The 17,502-nt window shown below is 38.2% G+C and overlaps 1 protein-coding gene across 5 annotated transcripts in view; it reads right to left on the reverse strand.

Moving 5' to 3' along the window:
• Positions 1 to 4,006: 4,006 nt before the first annotated feature.
• Positions 4,007 to 17,502, reverse strand: part of LOC116630726 (putative RNA-binding protein Luc7-like 2) — a 62,771-nt gene continuing 49,275 nt past the window's right edge. For 3 of the 5 annotated variants that reach the window (XM_032401471.1, XM_032401475.1, XM_032401473.1), the window contains 4 exons: positions 16,696 to 16,787; positions 14,337 to 14,366; positions 10,295 to 10,486; positions 4,007 to 6,790 (listed from right to left, as the gene is read on the reverse strand). In XM_032401471.1, the coding sequence (XP_032257362.1) occupies positions 6,613 to 6,790; positions 10,295 to 10,486; positions 14,337 to 14,366; positions 16,696 to 16,787 (492 nt within the window). In that variant the 3' untranslated portion in view covers positions 4,007 to 6,612. The remainder of the gene's footprint in view (positions 6,791 to 10,294; positions 10,487 to 14,336; positions 14,367 to 16,695; positions 16,788 to 17,502) is intronic. The other 2 variants (XM_032401472.1, XM_032401474.1) reach the window with 1 other exon arrangement.

Below are 17,502 nucleotides of genomic sequence, written 5' to 3' on the forward strand. Positions count from 1 at the left end.
TCTTGAGGTAGGCCTGTATTGCTGTATACTTCCCTCTTAGGACCACTTTGCTGCATCCCAAAGGTTTTGGACTGCAGTTGTTTTCATTTTCATTGGTTTCCATGTACTCTTTTATTTCCTGGTTGACCCATTGTCCGTCCCCCCCGCCCTTGTTTAGTAGCATGCTAGGTTACTTTCATGTGTTGTGGTCTTTCCAGAATTTTTCTTGTGGTTGACTTCCAGTTTCACAATGTTGTGGTCAGAAAACGTGCATGGGAGGACTTTGCTCTTCTTGAATTTGTTGAGGTTTGTTTTGTGGGCTAATGGGTGATCTAAAGAATGTGGCATGTACACTTGAACGTAATGTGTATTCTGTTTTAGGATGGAACGTTCTGCATATATCTTTTAAGTCTATCTGGTCCAGTGTGTCATTCAAAGCCAATGTTTCTTGATTTTCTGTTCAGATGATCTGTCTATTTATATCTGGGCTGTTAAAGTCCCCTACTAGCCTGATACTGTTATTCATTAGTTCCTTTATGTATTTGGGTGCTCTCATGTTGGGTGCATAAATATCTCCAATTGTTATATGTTCTTGTTGGATTGTCCCCTCTATTATATAGTGGTCTTCTCTGTCTCTTGTTACAGTCTTTGCTTTAAAGTCCAGTTTGTCTGATATACTGCTACTCCAGCTTTCTTTTGACATCCTCTTGATGTTTCTCCATCCCCTCACTTTGAATCTGCGAGTGTCCTTAGGTCTAAAAGAGTCTCTTGGGGCACATGGCTGGCTCAGTTGGGAGAACATGAAACTCTTGATCTAGGGGTTGCGAGTTCAAGCCCAATGTTGGATGTAGAGATTACTTCAAAGTAAAATTAATTTTTTTTTTTAAGATTTTATTTATTTATTTGACAGAGAAAGCGCAGGAGGAGGAGCACAAGCAGGGGGAGTAGGAGAGGGAGAAGCAGGCTTCCTGCCTAGCAGGGAGCCTGTTGCGGTGCTCAATCCCAGGGCCCTGGGATCATGACCTGAGCCGAAGGCAGATGCTTAACTGACTGAGCCACCCAGGCGCCCCAAAATCTTAAATTTTTTTTGAATGAGTCTCTCGTAAGCAACATATAGATGGGTCTTGTTTTGTTGTTTTTTTATCCACTCTGTCACCCTATGTCTTTTGATTAGAGCATTTAGTCCATTTACATTCAAAGTAATTATTGACAAGCATTTATTGTCATTTTACTGTTTTGTGGTGGTTTGTGGGGATTTTCTCTGATCCTTTTTTTTGCATGGTTTGGTTTTTTTTAATTTTTAAATTTTTGTTTTATTAGCATACAATGTATTATTTGTTTCATGGGTACAGGTCTGTGATTCATCAGTCTTACACAATACACAGCGCTCACCAGACATACCCTCCCCAATGTCCATCACCCAGCCACCCCATCCCTCCCACCCCCACCACTCCAGCAACCCTGTTTGTTTCCTGAGATTAAAAGTCTCTTATGGTTTGTCTCCCTCTCTGGTTTCTTCTTGTTTCATTTTTTCCTCTTCCCCCATGATCCTCTGCCTTGTTTCTCAAATTCCACATTATCAGTGAGATCATATGATACTTGTCTTTCTCTGATTGACTTATTTCACTTAGCATAATACCCTCTAGTTCCACCCACATTGTTGCAAATGTTAAGATTCATTTTTTGATGGCTGCATAATATTCCACTGTATATATACACATCTTCTTTATCCATTCACCTGTCGATGGACATCTGGGCTCTTTCCATACTTCGACTATTGTGGACATTGCCGCTATAAACACTGGGGTGCAGGTGCCCTTTTGGATCACTACATTTGTATCTTTGGGGTAAATACCCAGTAGTGTAATTGCTGGGTCGTAGGGTACCTCTATTTTCAACTTTTTGAGGAACCTCTATACTGTTTTCCGGAGTGGCTGTACCAGCTTGCATTCCCACCAACAGTGTAGGAGGGTTCCCCTTTCTCTGCATCCTTGCCAACATCTGTCATTTCCTGACTTGTTAATTTTAGCCCCTTTGGTGTGAGGTGGTATCTCATTGTGGTTTTGATTTTTATTTCCCTGATGCCAAGTGATATTGAACACTTTTTCATGTGTCTGTTGGCCATTTGTATGTCTTTGCAGAAAAGTCTGCTCATGTCTTCTGCCCTTTTCTTGATTGGATTATTAGTTCCTTGGGTGTTGAGTTTGGTAAGTTCTTTATAGATTTTGGATACTAGCCCTTTATCTGTCATTTGGTTTGCTCGCTTTGAGCGATTTGAATTTCTCTTTATTCTTTGAATATTTATATTTTGATTTGTAGTTACCATTATACCATTTGCATATAACTTCTGCATTTAGCAATCTGTATTAAGTTGATGGTTGCTTAAATTCGAACTCATTCTTGACTCCTATCTTCCCCACATTTTAGGTATATGTCGTCCTATTTTGCATCTTTTGAGAGTCCCTTGAAGGATTTTTTTAAAATATTAAGTCATTTTTACTGCATTTGCTTCCTACCTCCATACTGTCACTTTTTGTCTCTTCTGTTTCTTCTTTAATATTTTTTGCAGGGCAGGTTTAGTGGTCATGAACCGTAATTTTTGTTTGGGAAACTATTTTTCTTATTTTGAATGTTAGCTTTGCTGGGTAGAGTACTGATGGCTGCAGACTTTTCCCTTTCAGCACTTTGAAGAGATCATGCCAGTCCCTTCTGGCTTGGAGAGTTTCTGATGAAAAATCCGCCAATAGCTTTGTGGGTTTTCCCTTATACGTAACGGTCTTATTTTGTTAGTGCTTTTAAGGTTTTCTTATGACTATATTTTGTAAATTTAATTATGTCTTGGTGTTGGTCTGCTTATGTTGATGGGTGTTCTCTGTGTCTCCTGCATCTGGATGTCTGTTTCCTTCCCCAGTGTAGGGAAGTTTTCAGCTACTGCTTCAAAAAAATTTTGTGTCCCCTTTGTCTCTCTTCTTCCAGGACTCCTATGATATGTTACTACATTGATGGAGTCAGTGAGTTCCCTAAGTCTATTCTCGTTTAGTATAATTTTTTTTCTTTTGTTCAGCTTGATTACTTTCTATTACTTGAAGTCATTAATTCGTTGCTCTGCTTCTCCCAGCCTGCTGTTCATTGCATCATGCATGCTTCTAGTATCATTTATTGCACTTTTTTTAAAAAAAAACTCCTATCTCTGTAGTAATGGTCTCACTGATGTCTTCCATTCTTTCCTCAAGCTCCACAAGTATCCTTAGGATCATTGCTTTAAATTCTCCTCAGACATGTCACTTCTGTTTCACTTAGGTCTCTGGTCATGGCCTTATCTTGTTCTTTGATTTGGGATAAATTCATCTGCCTTCTCACTTTGTCTAAGTCTCTGCCTGCTTCTGTGGGTTAGCCAATTAAGTCACCTGCTCCTTAAAGTAAAGTAATGGCCTTATGAAGAGGTCATGTAGTGCCCAGGGCCTGGTGCTTCAGGGAGTATCTCCGTGTGTGGTGCGTGTTTTCTGCTGGTGTATTCTGGCTCCTCTATCCTTCAGGCCGTTTATCTCCAGAAGCTCCCCTTGCCTGCCATGGTCAGTGTGCGGTCCCTGGCCTGAATGTTTTAGCTGGCAAGTTTTAGTTAGGTGGGCTTTGATCTGCTTGTGAGATGAAACTTGTCATCACCTTCACTGGAAATGAGGCTCTGGTCGGGAGACATGGTATGGGCTGGGGTTTGTGCCAGTCTTCTGGATGAGGGGGCTCGCCACACTTGGGACTAAAGCAGGCTTGACTGAGAAGGGCAGTTCTGCGGAAGCACAGGGGTGTGAGGCTTACTGTAAGCCAGTTAGGCAGCCAGTTCCTGCAGGTGGCTCTGTGTTTATACTGAGGCGTGTGGGAGGGCAAGGGCAGGCAAGGGCAGCCCAGCTTCTTTGTTCTTGGAGCTGTATCTCTGTGAATGCTGCCTTTGGTCACGCTCCAAGAAGATAAAATAATCTCCACACCGCCCCCCCCCCCCACCTGTGGGTTCCGCCGGCACTCTTCAGATCACTATTTCCACACTGTCTGTCCCTAGGTTGTTTGCCTGCCTTCTTTCCAAGAGCAGTTGCGAAGCCTCCAGACTGGACTCTCCAGGAGCCCAGCCTGCTAACAAACATCTGGCTTTAAGTCCCACTGGTTGCAAGAACTCAAATTCAGTTCCTCTCACTTTCCAAACCAATGGTTATGAGGAAACGTTCTCCTTTTGTGTTCCCCCATGTGTTCCTCTCTCTAGCTTCTCCATAACCAGGGCTCCCTCCTCTCTGCAGCAGCCAGGACCCATTTCTCCCCAAACTCCATCTCTATACTTCCTACCTTCGGTTTTACTTGTGGAGTTTGGTCTGCCAGTCTTAAGGTTGATTTCTGGGGTATTTAGGATGAATGGATAGTTGTGTTTGTGGGATGAGGCAAGCCTAGTGTCCTCTGCTGCCACCTTTCCCTCCATACCAGGTGGTGGCACTTTATAGATAACTGTGACCTCACCATCATGCTCCTTGCTCCAGAAGATACAGGGATTAAGGTCCAGATAGCTGCAGAAAATACGGCTTAGAAAATAGGGGTAGAAGACAGCTGTACAATGCCCTGATCATCTTTGGTGTTAAGATCCCTCTCAGTATGGAGGATATGGTACTGACCCCTCTTCCACCTTCTTACAGATGAGATTTTAGGGTTATTCTAATTCAGACTAGCTGCCTGGCTTAAGGGTGATGATTTAAAATGTAGATCGTTTATCCCGAAGTCCAAATATTAGAAGTACCTAAGCAACAGAATTATTCTGAAAGGATTTTTAAAATGAGATTGTTAGAGAGCCAGGCAGCTGAAGTGCTCTAACATGGGAGCCCAGCCCGAGATGATGATGTCCGTCACTGGCTCCTGCTGACCTGCTGAGTCGTGGAGCCTGTACTGCCCTACAAACTAGAACTGCCTTAACAGCTAATAAGCATTTATACAATTAGGCAGAGAGATAGTAAAAAATTCACTTAAACAATGCTAAAACATTTTCCAATGTTTTGGAGTTTGGTCACAGTCGTTTTGTATCTACCAGCTTAACCTGTTTGATCTTACTCCCACACCCCAAGGTACTAAATCCAAAGGAGATTTAAAAAAAAAAAAAAATTTCTCAGAAACCAAGAGTAAAAGAAAATGGGCTACTGGGGAGATGGGTCTCAGACTGAATTTTGCATCAACTGGAGTGTGTACAACCACATATGGCAGGAAACCTTCAGTTAATGACACACAGCTTAGTAAACTTGGTGAGTGTCCCTTTTAGACGTAAATTTGTGACTTAGAATTTCTTTCTGTGGCCCATGTATCTCAGTCATATTAAATTTGCCAATTTAATATTGACCAAAGACAACTGGGGAACCAAAGACAACTGTTTGTTAGAAGGTGATCATACAGACCCTAACTTGGCTCAAGTATTTTTGTTCCCAGATTTTCTAGAATCACAAGGGATACCTCCCAACTACTGTTTAAAATCACTAATAGGTACATAGCTCTTCAGTGGAGAAACTGTTATTCTCGTTATGTTGAGTATACGATGTCTTTATTTTAGTTTGCTGAATGAAAAAAACAGAAAAACCCAATTTCTTTTCCAGGTCTGGTCGTTCTCCATAGCAATTGTTACAAACAGCCCTGAAGTAGCTGGAATACAGTCAGCAAGGGGCCCAGGTGGAGCAACAGTTCATCTTGGCAAGTATATATTTATTTCCTTTGGTGCCTTGCACAGTAAGGCACTAATAAAGATGTAACAGAAGAAATGGCCCACAGCAAATAGTTCTAGTGACAATTTACTAGACAAGTTACAGTTTAATGATGGTGGTGGTGATTGTTTCATTTTATTAATTTTTACAGTAAGGTTGTAGCCTTTATACTCCACACACACACAAAATAAAACAAGTGCTTATGAAAGAGTCCCTGCCCCCACCCCCCTTTCCAAAACATCCTGAACATAGCAATTCAATAGAACAGAAAAATCAAGACATGTTTGATTTCAAAATTTCAATAAAAAAAGCAAAGTATGTAATGCAACAGCTGTTCAACTTCCAACTCTAAATAGGCACCGTAAAACAAAACAAAAACTCTCAGTATTTAATACACTTTCCAGTATAAATGCTCTGTAATCAGCTAGTAATAAATGGGAACAGAACCTTAGAACAGAAGTTATATTGCTTCCCTGCTCCCCCTTTCTCTTATAATTAGAGGGTGGAGGTATTAGGGGATACAAAAGTCAGAGGAAGAAGAATTAAAAAGAAAAATTCTGAAGCTGTTGTTTGTGGACTAGAAAGGAAGACAGCATTTTACAAATGTTCAAAAAATCCCAAGGCAAGCAACACAATTCGTTCACTATCACTCCTACTAGAAAGAATAAAGATATCGGCATCTTATTATATAAAACTGTACTTTCAGAATCGCATTACAGGTTCACCAGAAACTATGGATGTAGTTTTAGGCTTCATCAGGGAAACAAGTTCAGTTCAGATCAAGTTAGATACTGTGCATCTAGCCTATCTGGATCGGAGTCTGGAACTGCTCACTGTTACCCCCAACAGCTGTAAACTAAACAATAGTATGTAACTCCATAGGAAGCTTAAGGATTGAGGATATGTACACAGCTAATTATATCTCCCCTGCTTCGCGCTCTTCAGAGCTCCTCCTGTCTTCTGATCTGCCATTAGCGCTCTCATAGGACCGCTTCTTATCTTTTCGATCTCTGTCACGAGGTGATCTGTCTCTTGAATTCCTGTCTCTGTCACGTGATGCTAAGTCTTGGTCTCTGAATCTTTCTTTTGAGGATCTGAAAAATATTAATTTGAGGAGCAAAATGTGTTGGGAAACCCAATATCCAAATGAAAGAATCGGATAAATATTAAGGTACTGAAAGCTGAAGTTATACAGAATACATCCAAGAAAGACAGAGGAGCCAGTTTTCTGACCGAAAAGAGCACTACCCAATCTGACAAGGGAGATGAGTGAAAACAAGTTAAGGGTCAGAAACCATAAGCTACAATAATGACTTAATGGAGGATGTTATCATCTCAGAGGTAATCATAAAGGTTTTCTAATTCATGGCAAATGTGTTTAATATAAAAATAGTATATAGACAATACCTTAAAAAAGTGGAAGTGTTAACTAAACAGTGTAGGTGCCAAACTGGGTGGAAATTAAGGACTTAGAATGGGGGTCAGCAAACCTTTTTTTCTTTGCTGTCTGGCCAGAGTGTAAATACTTAAGGGGGTATTCTTCTTCCTTTTCTTTTTATCAACCCTTTAACAATGTAAAAACCACCCATTGCTCACTAGCTATTCAAAGAACAGGCTATGGGGCCAGATTTGGCCTGCAGGCAACAGTCTGCCAAAACTTGACTTAGATAAGAGAATTAGTCAATGAAATGGCTTTAAATAACCATTTATTATTTTTGAAATCTTCTTTACTCTTCCTGAGTGAGCTCATTCAACCAAGAGAAAAAAATAAGAATGGAAGACACAGAAAGATGATCACCCTATATCTTGATTAACCATAACAGTTTCTTGATACCAACTCTCCATTCCCATACCCAATTTCATTAAGAAAGGTAAGTGATAACAAGCTCCTAGCAGAGATTCAATCAGAAGGAAAAATCAAAGGATATTATGGGATCAGAATATAAAATCTATACTTTCAACATCTAGAATGAATCAGTAATATATATTACATTTACTTGGTTCTTTACAAGTGACCTGGTACTTTATATATAATCTCACTTAACCAGACCTTAGATCCTAATTCTGAGCATGGGTCAAGTAATACTTTGAACTTCTAAGGCAGGAAAAAATACTATACTCAGTTTTAGAAATAAGGAGGATTCAACCAAAAAGGTTCAAAAATTAATGTCAATTTGGAGCATGTTCTACCTTAAGGTTTTAATAAGCATGATTTTAAAAAGATGTGAAAAAAAAATCACAGTGCATGTCTGGTTACACTAATTCTCTCCACAATCTTTTTAAGAATAGAATATGTGGAGAGAAATGATGCCTAAGACTTAAGGACACAGTTGCAGGTAAGTCTCAGAGGTCAGTACTAACTGGAAAATAACCATGAGATGAACATCAACTACGATTCTGTGAGGGATTACAACGTCCCATCCATAAGCAGTTTACTTACACTATGTCATTCAAACTACCACTAATCCTAATAACACAGGTACTTCAAAGATGGGGGGGGGGGGGGAAGACAGGATAATGAGATTACTTGGCCAAGGCCACTGAACCCAAGTAGTCTGACTCTCAAGACTGCACTAGGTGTTTGAACAGACCAGGAAGTAGAAAAATGCAGGTAAGTCCTCATTTATTAAGGTAACTGTTGCCAGGGAAATGTCACCAACAGAATCATATCATACCACTATTTCACAGTTACGGAAAAAGCAAACCGTAAGACTTGTAACTAGGACTTTTACCTTGAAATTTAAACTCAAAGATATAGCAATTGGCTGCTTATTTTTGGTAAAAACACAGAAGGCTGCTTTGAAAGAGAGTAAGTTGTCGAGATTAGAAGTGCTCTTGAGAAAACCAAAAACTTTTAATAGTTTTACAAAAATAAACCTGTTTATAAACATGCTGAAAATATTAAGGGTGTCATGTAGGATAGAAATATGTCCTATACAACTTCATAAATGCAGGAACCATTGGGGACTATGATAACACAACCCTGGTGAGGGGACATGCCCCTCCCTTCGAGAGTTCACAGATACCAGAAACAATTACCTGGGGCAAGTTCACAAAACAAACTCTCTAGACCTTCCATCAAGCAGTAGGGTGACTCTCAAAACATACAGCGCAGGTAAATCTCAGGGGGAATTTGTTCATTCTCTGCATTGGTCTGTGATATTTACTCCATCTCGAATATCTTTTTACTACCTGGTTTTACCTACTATCTATCTGAAGCCTTTTTTAATTTCTATGGTATTTCCCTCATCTAAACTCCCATATTACTCTGAATGTACACTTTAGCACTTTAAGGGTCTGTTTATTATCAAAGATGTTAGTCTTGTGTTCTAACTTGAATAAAGTTGCTCAATCACAGTATACTTCCTGGTTATTTTTTACTAGGCCTAGTATAGAAGCAAGTGTACAATTCTTTTTGATTAAAGTTACTTGAACTAGTTTGCTAATAAGAGTAGAACGTGAATGTTCTCAAAAAAAAAAAAAAAAGGATAAACACCTGAGGTGAAGGATATGTTAATTAACCACTGGTGGGAACTCTTTCATAACGTGTGTGTACATATATATCAAATCACCACAAAGTACACCTCAAATATCTTAAAATTTTGTCAATTAATTATACCTCAATAAAGCTGGGGGAGGGAAAAGGACCTACTTGGAACAAGGCAAGAACAGAAGAAAATATTCAGTGAAAGCCTATTCACCAACTCTTTGAGTGAGTGGTTTCAAGGAAAGGCTTCTGTCCTCTCCCCCACCCCCACCAAAAGATTTTTATCAGCTTTCTGGGAATTCTATCATGGGCTTTATGGAGAGTAATCGATAGAAAATTTAAGACTAGTAGGTGCTAGGCACTCAAAAAAGGTTTATTACATATATGCTTAAGAAGAGTTGTCATGAAAAAAGCAACTGTACGCATGGTTTCTATGTTCCATAGAAATGACCTGGCTTAAAGACCATCTTGTGACCTGAGAAGTTTTGGGAGCTTGGTGATGTAGTTTTGAGTGCTAAGGCTCTATCACATTCTAATCCTTTGTCCTGAACAGATATTCAGGTCCTTCAACGCACCACACCCTAGATCTGCCCTCCTTGCACCTTTCAAATTTTCATGCCAAGAAAGTCTAACCTCAAGATTCTGAATTGGCCCCACCAAGCTAACTGTCTATAGCAATGTATACCTAGAGTGCAGATGAAATAACATACCAGAATGTGTCTGCTCTGAAAAAGTGCACCAGCTCAAAGAAGTTTGGAAAACAGTAAGTCAAACAAAGCTAAACTCTTTAAATGAAAGGGCTTCTCAGAACCCATAATCCACCAGTACATACTGCAAAAACTGAGTATTGGTACCTAAATTGCCCACAAAGTACTTTTTTTCCAAAATACACTAAGAGAAAAAGCAATAACCTCTGTAGCACATATTGGTTCCAATTTCTTACTCTGGCTCCTAAGTGTATTGTTTAACTACCCATATAATCAGGGAAAAAAAAAATGTTATACACTCACACACAAATGTGTACATGTGACCAGATGCAAGTTGCAAACCACTAGTATTCCACCTCTAAACCATAAAGGTAGTTCCGTTCCTCTCACGGATGCCTCAGTACCTCCTCCGGGATCGCTCTCTGCTCCTGTCTCTCGAGCTGTGCCCGCTGCGCTGGTGGCTGCGGCTGCGGCTGCGGCTGCTCGAGCGGGATCGGTGGCGATGGCGTTTCTCCCGCGATTTGGATCGAGTTCTCCTCTTCCGTTCCCGTGACATAGAGCGAGAGCGATGTCTGCGATGCTCTCTGGACCTGGACCTACAAAAAACATGGGCTTTAGTTTTTAGCTTTCTCAGCAATGCATTTCTCCTTTGCTAAAGCCTCTTTTAAGACAGATGCTATCTCAGTAACCTGACTTAATGCCAGTTCTATTTCAAGTCAGCTACATCTACACCAGAATAAAATGGTGGCATATTAACTACATACTAGAATTTCAAAATACAAATGAAACACTAGTCTCAGAGCTCAATCAATATTGTACAGATTTACATCCAAAAATATAAAAATTAGGACAATCCATAACACTACTACATGCTAAGGACTGGACTGTATTCTCTAGATGATTTATGGATTTGTATTTCATTTAAACTTCTCAGATTTCTGGTATACTTTAGAAACAATGTATGTACCTGATGGATATGGATAAAAGTGAGAAGAGGCAGGAGAAAGACTACTGTTTATGATAAGTCACTAACTCTGAATTAAAAAGGTGACAGGACCATCAAAATAAGTCTAAATGCCCACAATATACTTAGTCACAGGATAATCAACACAGTTCTCTATTAAAGCAGTACTTAAATTGGGAGAAAAAACTAACATACATAAATCAGTTTAGAGAACTTTATCGGAATTGAAAAAAGTATGAGAACAGTAGAGAAAAGGAAAAATGTTTTGAAGAAGCCAGAAGACAAACACTTGTGTAGCCTCCGCTGTGTCACGCAACTAACAACATAGTGTGGGCTGAGGGCTGAAATGGCACGTGCAGAGGACATAAAACACTGGAGAGAAAACAAGCAGGAAGAAAGCTATGCAACTTTCTTCTAAAGGTCATTTTAAGAGTAATGGCAACGATCTACAGTTGACTTTGACAGTTCCACAACTCTGAATTCACTAAAAAATGATTGACCTGTACAGTTTAAATGGGTGAACTTATGGTATGTAAATTATACCCCAATAAAGCTGTTAAAAACTGAGTCACTTTAAGAATGTGATATTTTCTCATAATTTGATAAATTCAAAAGCATATTCAGGTGATACAATTTACAAACAGCTCACTTTCAAGTGAAGATTTTGTTAAATGAAGTTTAAAAGCATTCAGCTTATGTCAACATTATATTCAAAGAACGACATATATAGTGGACCCAGCATCAACCACAGTTGAGTACTTCAACAATAAAGTATCTCTGAAAAGGAGCATAGGGAAAAGAAAATTCATTCAATCCAAGTTTTATTAAATGGTATTTTGTTTAATCACTCATTCTGAGCTATTACAATGAATCTATGTCTTTCAATGTATAATTTCATTCATCTTTTAAAAAATTCTAGACAATTATTCATTTAAAAAGTATTTAGGGGCGCCTGGGTGGCTCAGTCGTTGGGCATCTGCCTTTGGCTCAGGTCATGATCCCAGGGTCCTGGGATCCAGGCCCGCATCGGGCTCCCTGCTCCGCGGGGAATCTGCTTCTCCCTCTCCCTCTGCCCCTCTTCCCACTCGTGCTCTCCCGCTCGCTCTCCTCTCAAATAAAATCCAAAAAAAAATTTTTTTAAGTATTTACTGGGTGTACACTGCACTGTTCTAGGTACTAGAAAAAGACTGAGCAGCAAATAAAGCGAAGTCCTTAACCTCATGGAGGTTATGCTCCAGAAAGAAGTCCACACAGATATGTTAGCAGTCAACAAAGATACGTCAGCTAGTAAAGAAATGATATATTAAGGAGGTAAAAATGGACAGAAATGAGGTGATAATCTTTTATAAAGGATAGACAGAAAAGGCTTTTCTGGTAAAACGGCATCTAAGCAAAGATAAAATAAGGTAATCAGCTAATCAGCCATCTCAAAATAGGGTGCTTCAGGTAGGGGGAACACAGGTGTAAAGGCCTTGTGGTAGAAGAAAGTTCAGAATGTTGAAGTACTAAAAGATACCTGTTTGGCTGGAATGAAGTGAGCAAGGGGAATAATTCAGGGGTCTTACCTACAGGCAGGATGACCCAGTACCTCATAATTCAAACCAGGATGCTCTCAATGATAAATTATATAAAGAGCAAGGGGAAGTTATTAATAAATATGCTGACAAACACATAAACTAGTTCCTACCCCACTCTCAGATCGATCACTCTACTTAAAAGCTATGGCGAGGATTTCCACTTCTCCTAAGTGAAATGGAACACCTTTGGAGAGTTTGAAAAGAGGGCTGATGTAATTTGTTTCACTTTTTAAAGGGCTCATTCTGGCTGATGTGTGAAAGGCAGGTGGAGAAGAGAACTGGGCAAGTACAGAAATTAAGAGACCAGTCAAGAGGCTATTGTAATCACGAGGCAAGTAGCTGGGAGTAGAACAGTAGAAATTAAATATCTGGCCTCAATATCTGAAGATGTTCTATGTACACAGTTTAAGTAAGTATCTATTCAACAAAGGGACTAATTTGCATTAATCAACCGGTAAATAAGAACAGTATCACCAATTAATGTTTCTATTTTTTTTTTTTTAAAGATTTCATTTATCTATTTGACAGAGAGAGAGACAGTAAGAGAGGGAACACAAGCAGGGGGAGTGGGAGAGGGAGAAACAGGCTCCCCGCTGAGCAGGGAGCCCGATGCGGGGCTCGATCCCAGGACCCTGGGATCATGCTGAGCTGAAGGCAGACACTTAAAGGACTGAGCCACCCAGGTGCCCCAATGTTTTTATTTCTCATCCTAGATTTCAGAAACAACAATATAAATTGGCTGACACAACTGGGCAGGTTTTTCTTTTATAACAACAAATGCTCTAGTTTATAGGGAAAAGTTCTCGAGAAATAATTACTCTTTAGAGATAAGAGTACCTGGAAGGTTTCAAAAAGATGTGATCTGAACAAGAAAAATGGTAGGACTTGACAATAAGAAAGGGCATTCTAGGTGGGGATGGACTCATGGAAACTGCACATGAAGTATTAAAAATGATGACATACACGTTTTCCCCACCTTTCTCAGTTAGAAAAAAATTACCAGCAACTAGTAAAAACTATAAAGTCTTCAAAAAGCCCTCAAATTTTAATGCCAAAAGTCAAAATTTTAAAGTTTTTTTGTCATCAATGTACAAAGGGATAATAAACTCATATAAAGTGAAGATCAAGATGTAAACTAATAAGCATTTTAGCTTCTCTTCAATAACCCACTATGGATCCTTCTTTCAAAAATGTATTCAGTTAGGGCTGCCTGGGTGGCTCAGTTGGTTAAGTGTCTTCCTTCAGCTCAGATCGTGATCCCAGGGTCCTGGGATCAAGCCCCTCATCGGGCTCCCTGCACAGTGGCGAGTCTGCTTCTCCCTCTCCCTCTGCCCTGCACCCCACGACCCAATGCCCGCTATCTCTCTCAAATAAATAAAATCTTTAAAAAAATGTATTCCACTACTTAACCTACTTATATTTTCAACAGGTATAACCTCTTAGACCTGCGTTTCTGACATGTACCACCCAAAATGATTTTAAAATAAATTGTCGTGTATTTAACCTGCGCTTCTAAAGATTTTAAAGAAATATTCTAAAATATTCTTAAGCTTTCCTTATTTTTTTTTAGTAGGCTCTATTCCCAACATGGGGCTTGAACTCACAACCCCAAGATCAAGACGTCATATGCTCCACAAACTGAGCCAACCAGGCACCCCAGTATTTTTAGCTTTACTTTTAACACCACGACACTATATATAACTTTACTCTGATAAAGTTATAGTTCACGAGTACCTTCTAACCAGTTTCATCTTAAAACACAATGCCCAAACTTGAACTACAAAAGAATTAAGAGTACTAACCTAGTAATTCTCATTCATTTTTAAAAGATATTTAATCTATAAAAACTACCTCTGAAAAAAAACAAACAACTTCACTAGTTATGTATATTTTGTGTATGCTTACCTTTTGGGATTCTTGCTATGTGATCGAGACCTAAAAAAAGAATATCTATTTTTAGAAAAAAAGAATTAAGTGAGACAAAGTACAATGTACTGTTAAAATTACACTCTTCCTGATTCCTAATCTTTTTATTAATTCTATAAATATAAGGCACGTATGAATGCACACAAATTTTTCCAAAATACACCATAATTATACAGACTTTCCCACCTTGGCATATGAAATCCCCTAACTAGGATACCTGGCTTTTAAAAAGAGTATGCTCCTAGGAGACTATAACATGGTACATCACCACTCACTAATTCTCCAGAAATCAATTCCCAACCTGGGAAAAAGTCTTTGTTATTTATATCTCGGTTATTTCTTCTTTCCCTCTGGGAACAGAGAAAATTTTCTATAATCTGAGATGTATTCACTTTTTCTTTTTTTTTGAGATGTATTCACTTTCAAACTGCAACCTCACACTATAATCCCTAGAACACCCAATTCAATCTTACAACATCCGTTTCTTAAAAAAGACACATGATTCCCTAGCACACAATTAACACTCAATAAATAGTAATGGCTAATATTATGGGTACTAGAAAACCACAGGTGTCTTTTGTGGGGAATACATAGCACAACTGAAGGATGGCTTTTGACTCAGCCTGATTCAAGTTTTAAAACTCTGGCTGCACCATTATCTGTGACCTGGACAGATTATAAACCTTCTCTAAGCTTTGCCTGTCATTTGCAAAACAAGGACAGTAATAGAAATTTCACAGGAGGATTATAAGGATTAGATGAACTACCGTAGGTAAATTCTTAGCACCGTGCCTGATAGATAATAGGAACTTAGTAAGTGGCAGTGATTTTTATCATTATCCTTTTCAATACCACAGTTGGAATCCCACCTTGCTTAACTCTGTACTTCCTTATGATTTCTTCATCTTTCATTCTTGGTTATAGTATTTCCTCAAGTTCACAGATTTAAAAAAAAATTTAAACATTTCTGAAATAGCATTACATTTTATAATCAATGTTAAAAGAAATCGGTCAGCTGGCAACAAAGGAGTAAGATGTGATATACTTTGTCATCTACAGACGTGAAAATATAGTCATGGCAAAGAATTTTTCCTTCTCATTCAACTATCATTTCAGTTGAATCATATATATCAGTGGCACTACATACAGAATTTTAACAAACTGAGATTTCTAATGCCACTTATATGGTCTTATATCAAAATGCTGAGCACGATTCCCATAGAAACTCAGTGTACACAAAAGAGAATAGTGATAAAGCTATGAGATAAAAAATTATGGTAAATGAAGAACATATTTATCAATGGATGATGACAGCATTTCCCCTAAAAAGGTAAAATATCCATATGTACTTATGTTTCATTTTTTCATTACAGTGCAAAAATATTACCTGCTACAAGCCATGTAACACAAAGTTAAACATCTTGAAATAAATATAACATGCTCAAAGCTTGGGGAAAGCTGGCGTGATCAAGTCATATATTATAAAGGATTTTAATTAGGCACAAAATCTGCTGGAGATAGAGTATTTAAATTTCAGAGATATGCAATACAATTAAGGGAACACCATAAATTAGAACTGTAGGTAATTCTTTTGTGGCATACCTGTCCATTGTAATGTTATTTAAAAAGTTATTTACATGAATTCAAAGAATACTGCCACCATGATGCCACACAATTTGTTGTCAATGGGTAAAAGTCACTCAGTATATTTAAGCATTCTAAATATGAAGAATATGGTTTTATGAACGAATGAATGCCAATATAAAAAGAACTGCATACATCTGGCTATTATTTATACAATTTTAATAGTTTATACCTCCTAGAATTGAGGAATTACAGAATCAAAGTATGATGTAAAATAATTTTTTTTAAGATCTTATTTTTTTAAATCATCTTTACACCCAATGTGGGGATCCAACTCACAGCCTTGAGATTAAGAGCCATATGCTCTACCAACTAAACCAGCCAGGTACCCCAAAACTCAAACCTTTGTCAAGAATAAAGTATATCACAAAAATGAAAATAGTTTGATACCAATCTGGTACAAATCTAGCCATTATGAAAATCAGAAGGCTAGAAAAGCTTTGTAGTCAATCTTACAAAAAATAAGGATGTGACTATTTACCCTTCCACACATTTTGAAGGAAATCACCTTGACTTAAATGGCCGTAACTTAACATATTTGTATAAATACTTTCACATGGTAATATTTTCAAAAGTAAACAGAAATCTCCCATGTCTAGATTAACACCTAAAATCCCGTATCAATCACATCTCTTTTTAGAGCCAGGGACCTTCAACTTCACATACTTGGACTATTCAATTAATCACTCCATACCTCCTCAGCTTCTCTCTTTCTTCTCTCTCCCTTTCTTCTCTTCGTTTCAGGCGCTCCTGATTTCTTTTCTCCTGTTTCTCAGCTACAACTCTCTTAAAAGACAATGACAGGTCAAATAATAAAAAATGAGGAGCATTATTTATTGGGTTCATTCTTAACAAGAATTACCCTAAACTCTACTATATCTGGTTCCCGATACAGTATAAGTAACATCAAAATCTGTTTAATAACAATTAAAAGTTTTGCTGGGTAAAATCATTAAGCTTACAAGTCTAGTCTCCAAAATCTTTCCCCCTTCTGGGGAACGTTTGTAGAATTTTGTATTTCTTCATGACTTAATATTTCAAAATCATTTCTACAAGATTTTTCTCCTATGAATGTTTTCTAACATTATTTTGTATTTTTTCAAGTTTATTTTTTTAGTAATCTCTACACCCAATATGGGGCTCCAACTCACGACCCTGAGATCAAGAGGCACACGCTCTACCAACTGAGCCAAGAAGGTGCACATATTTTGTATTTTTTTAAACGACATTAAGCATTATAAATCACTACAAGTTCCTATTCCCTAATTTCCAAAATAAAAATGTCTTCTGTCATTTCCAATTCCCATCCCAATTCTGTTGCTTCAAAAAATACCAGTAAGACACTAAACAGTCCTGTGGCTAGGTCTATTAACTGCGAAGATTCCCAAATAGGTACTATTTTTGAGTTTTAATTCAGAGCCTAGTAACCATTTGATAAGGTGAAACTTACTTTTGTCATTTTAAATAAAAACTTACCAAAAATCATCCCAGCTACTCAGAA

This window comes from Phoca vitulina, unplaced genomic scaffold (assembly GCF_004348235.1).
Source record: "Phoca vitulina isolate PV1807 unplaced genomic scaffold, GSC_HSeal_1.0 scaffold4, whole genome shotgun sequence".
In the NCBI taxonomy this organism is placed as follows: domain Eukaryota; kingdom Metazoa; phylum Chordata; class Mammalia; order Carnivora; family Phocidae; genus Phoca; species Phoca vitulina.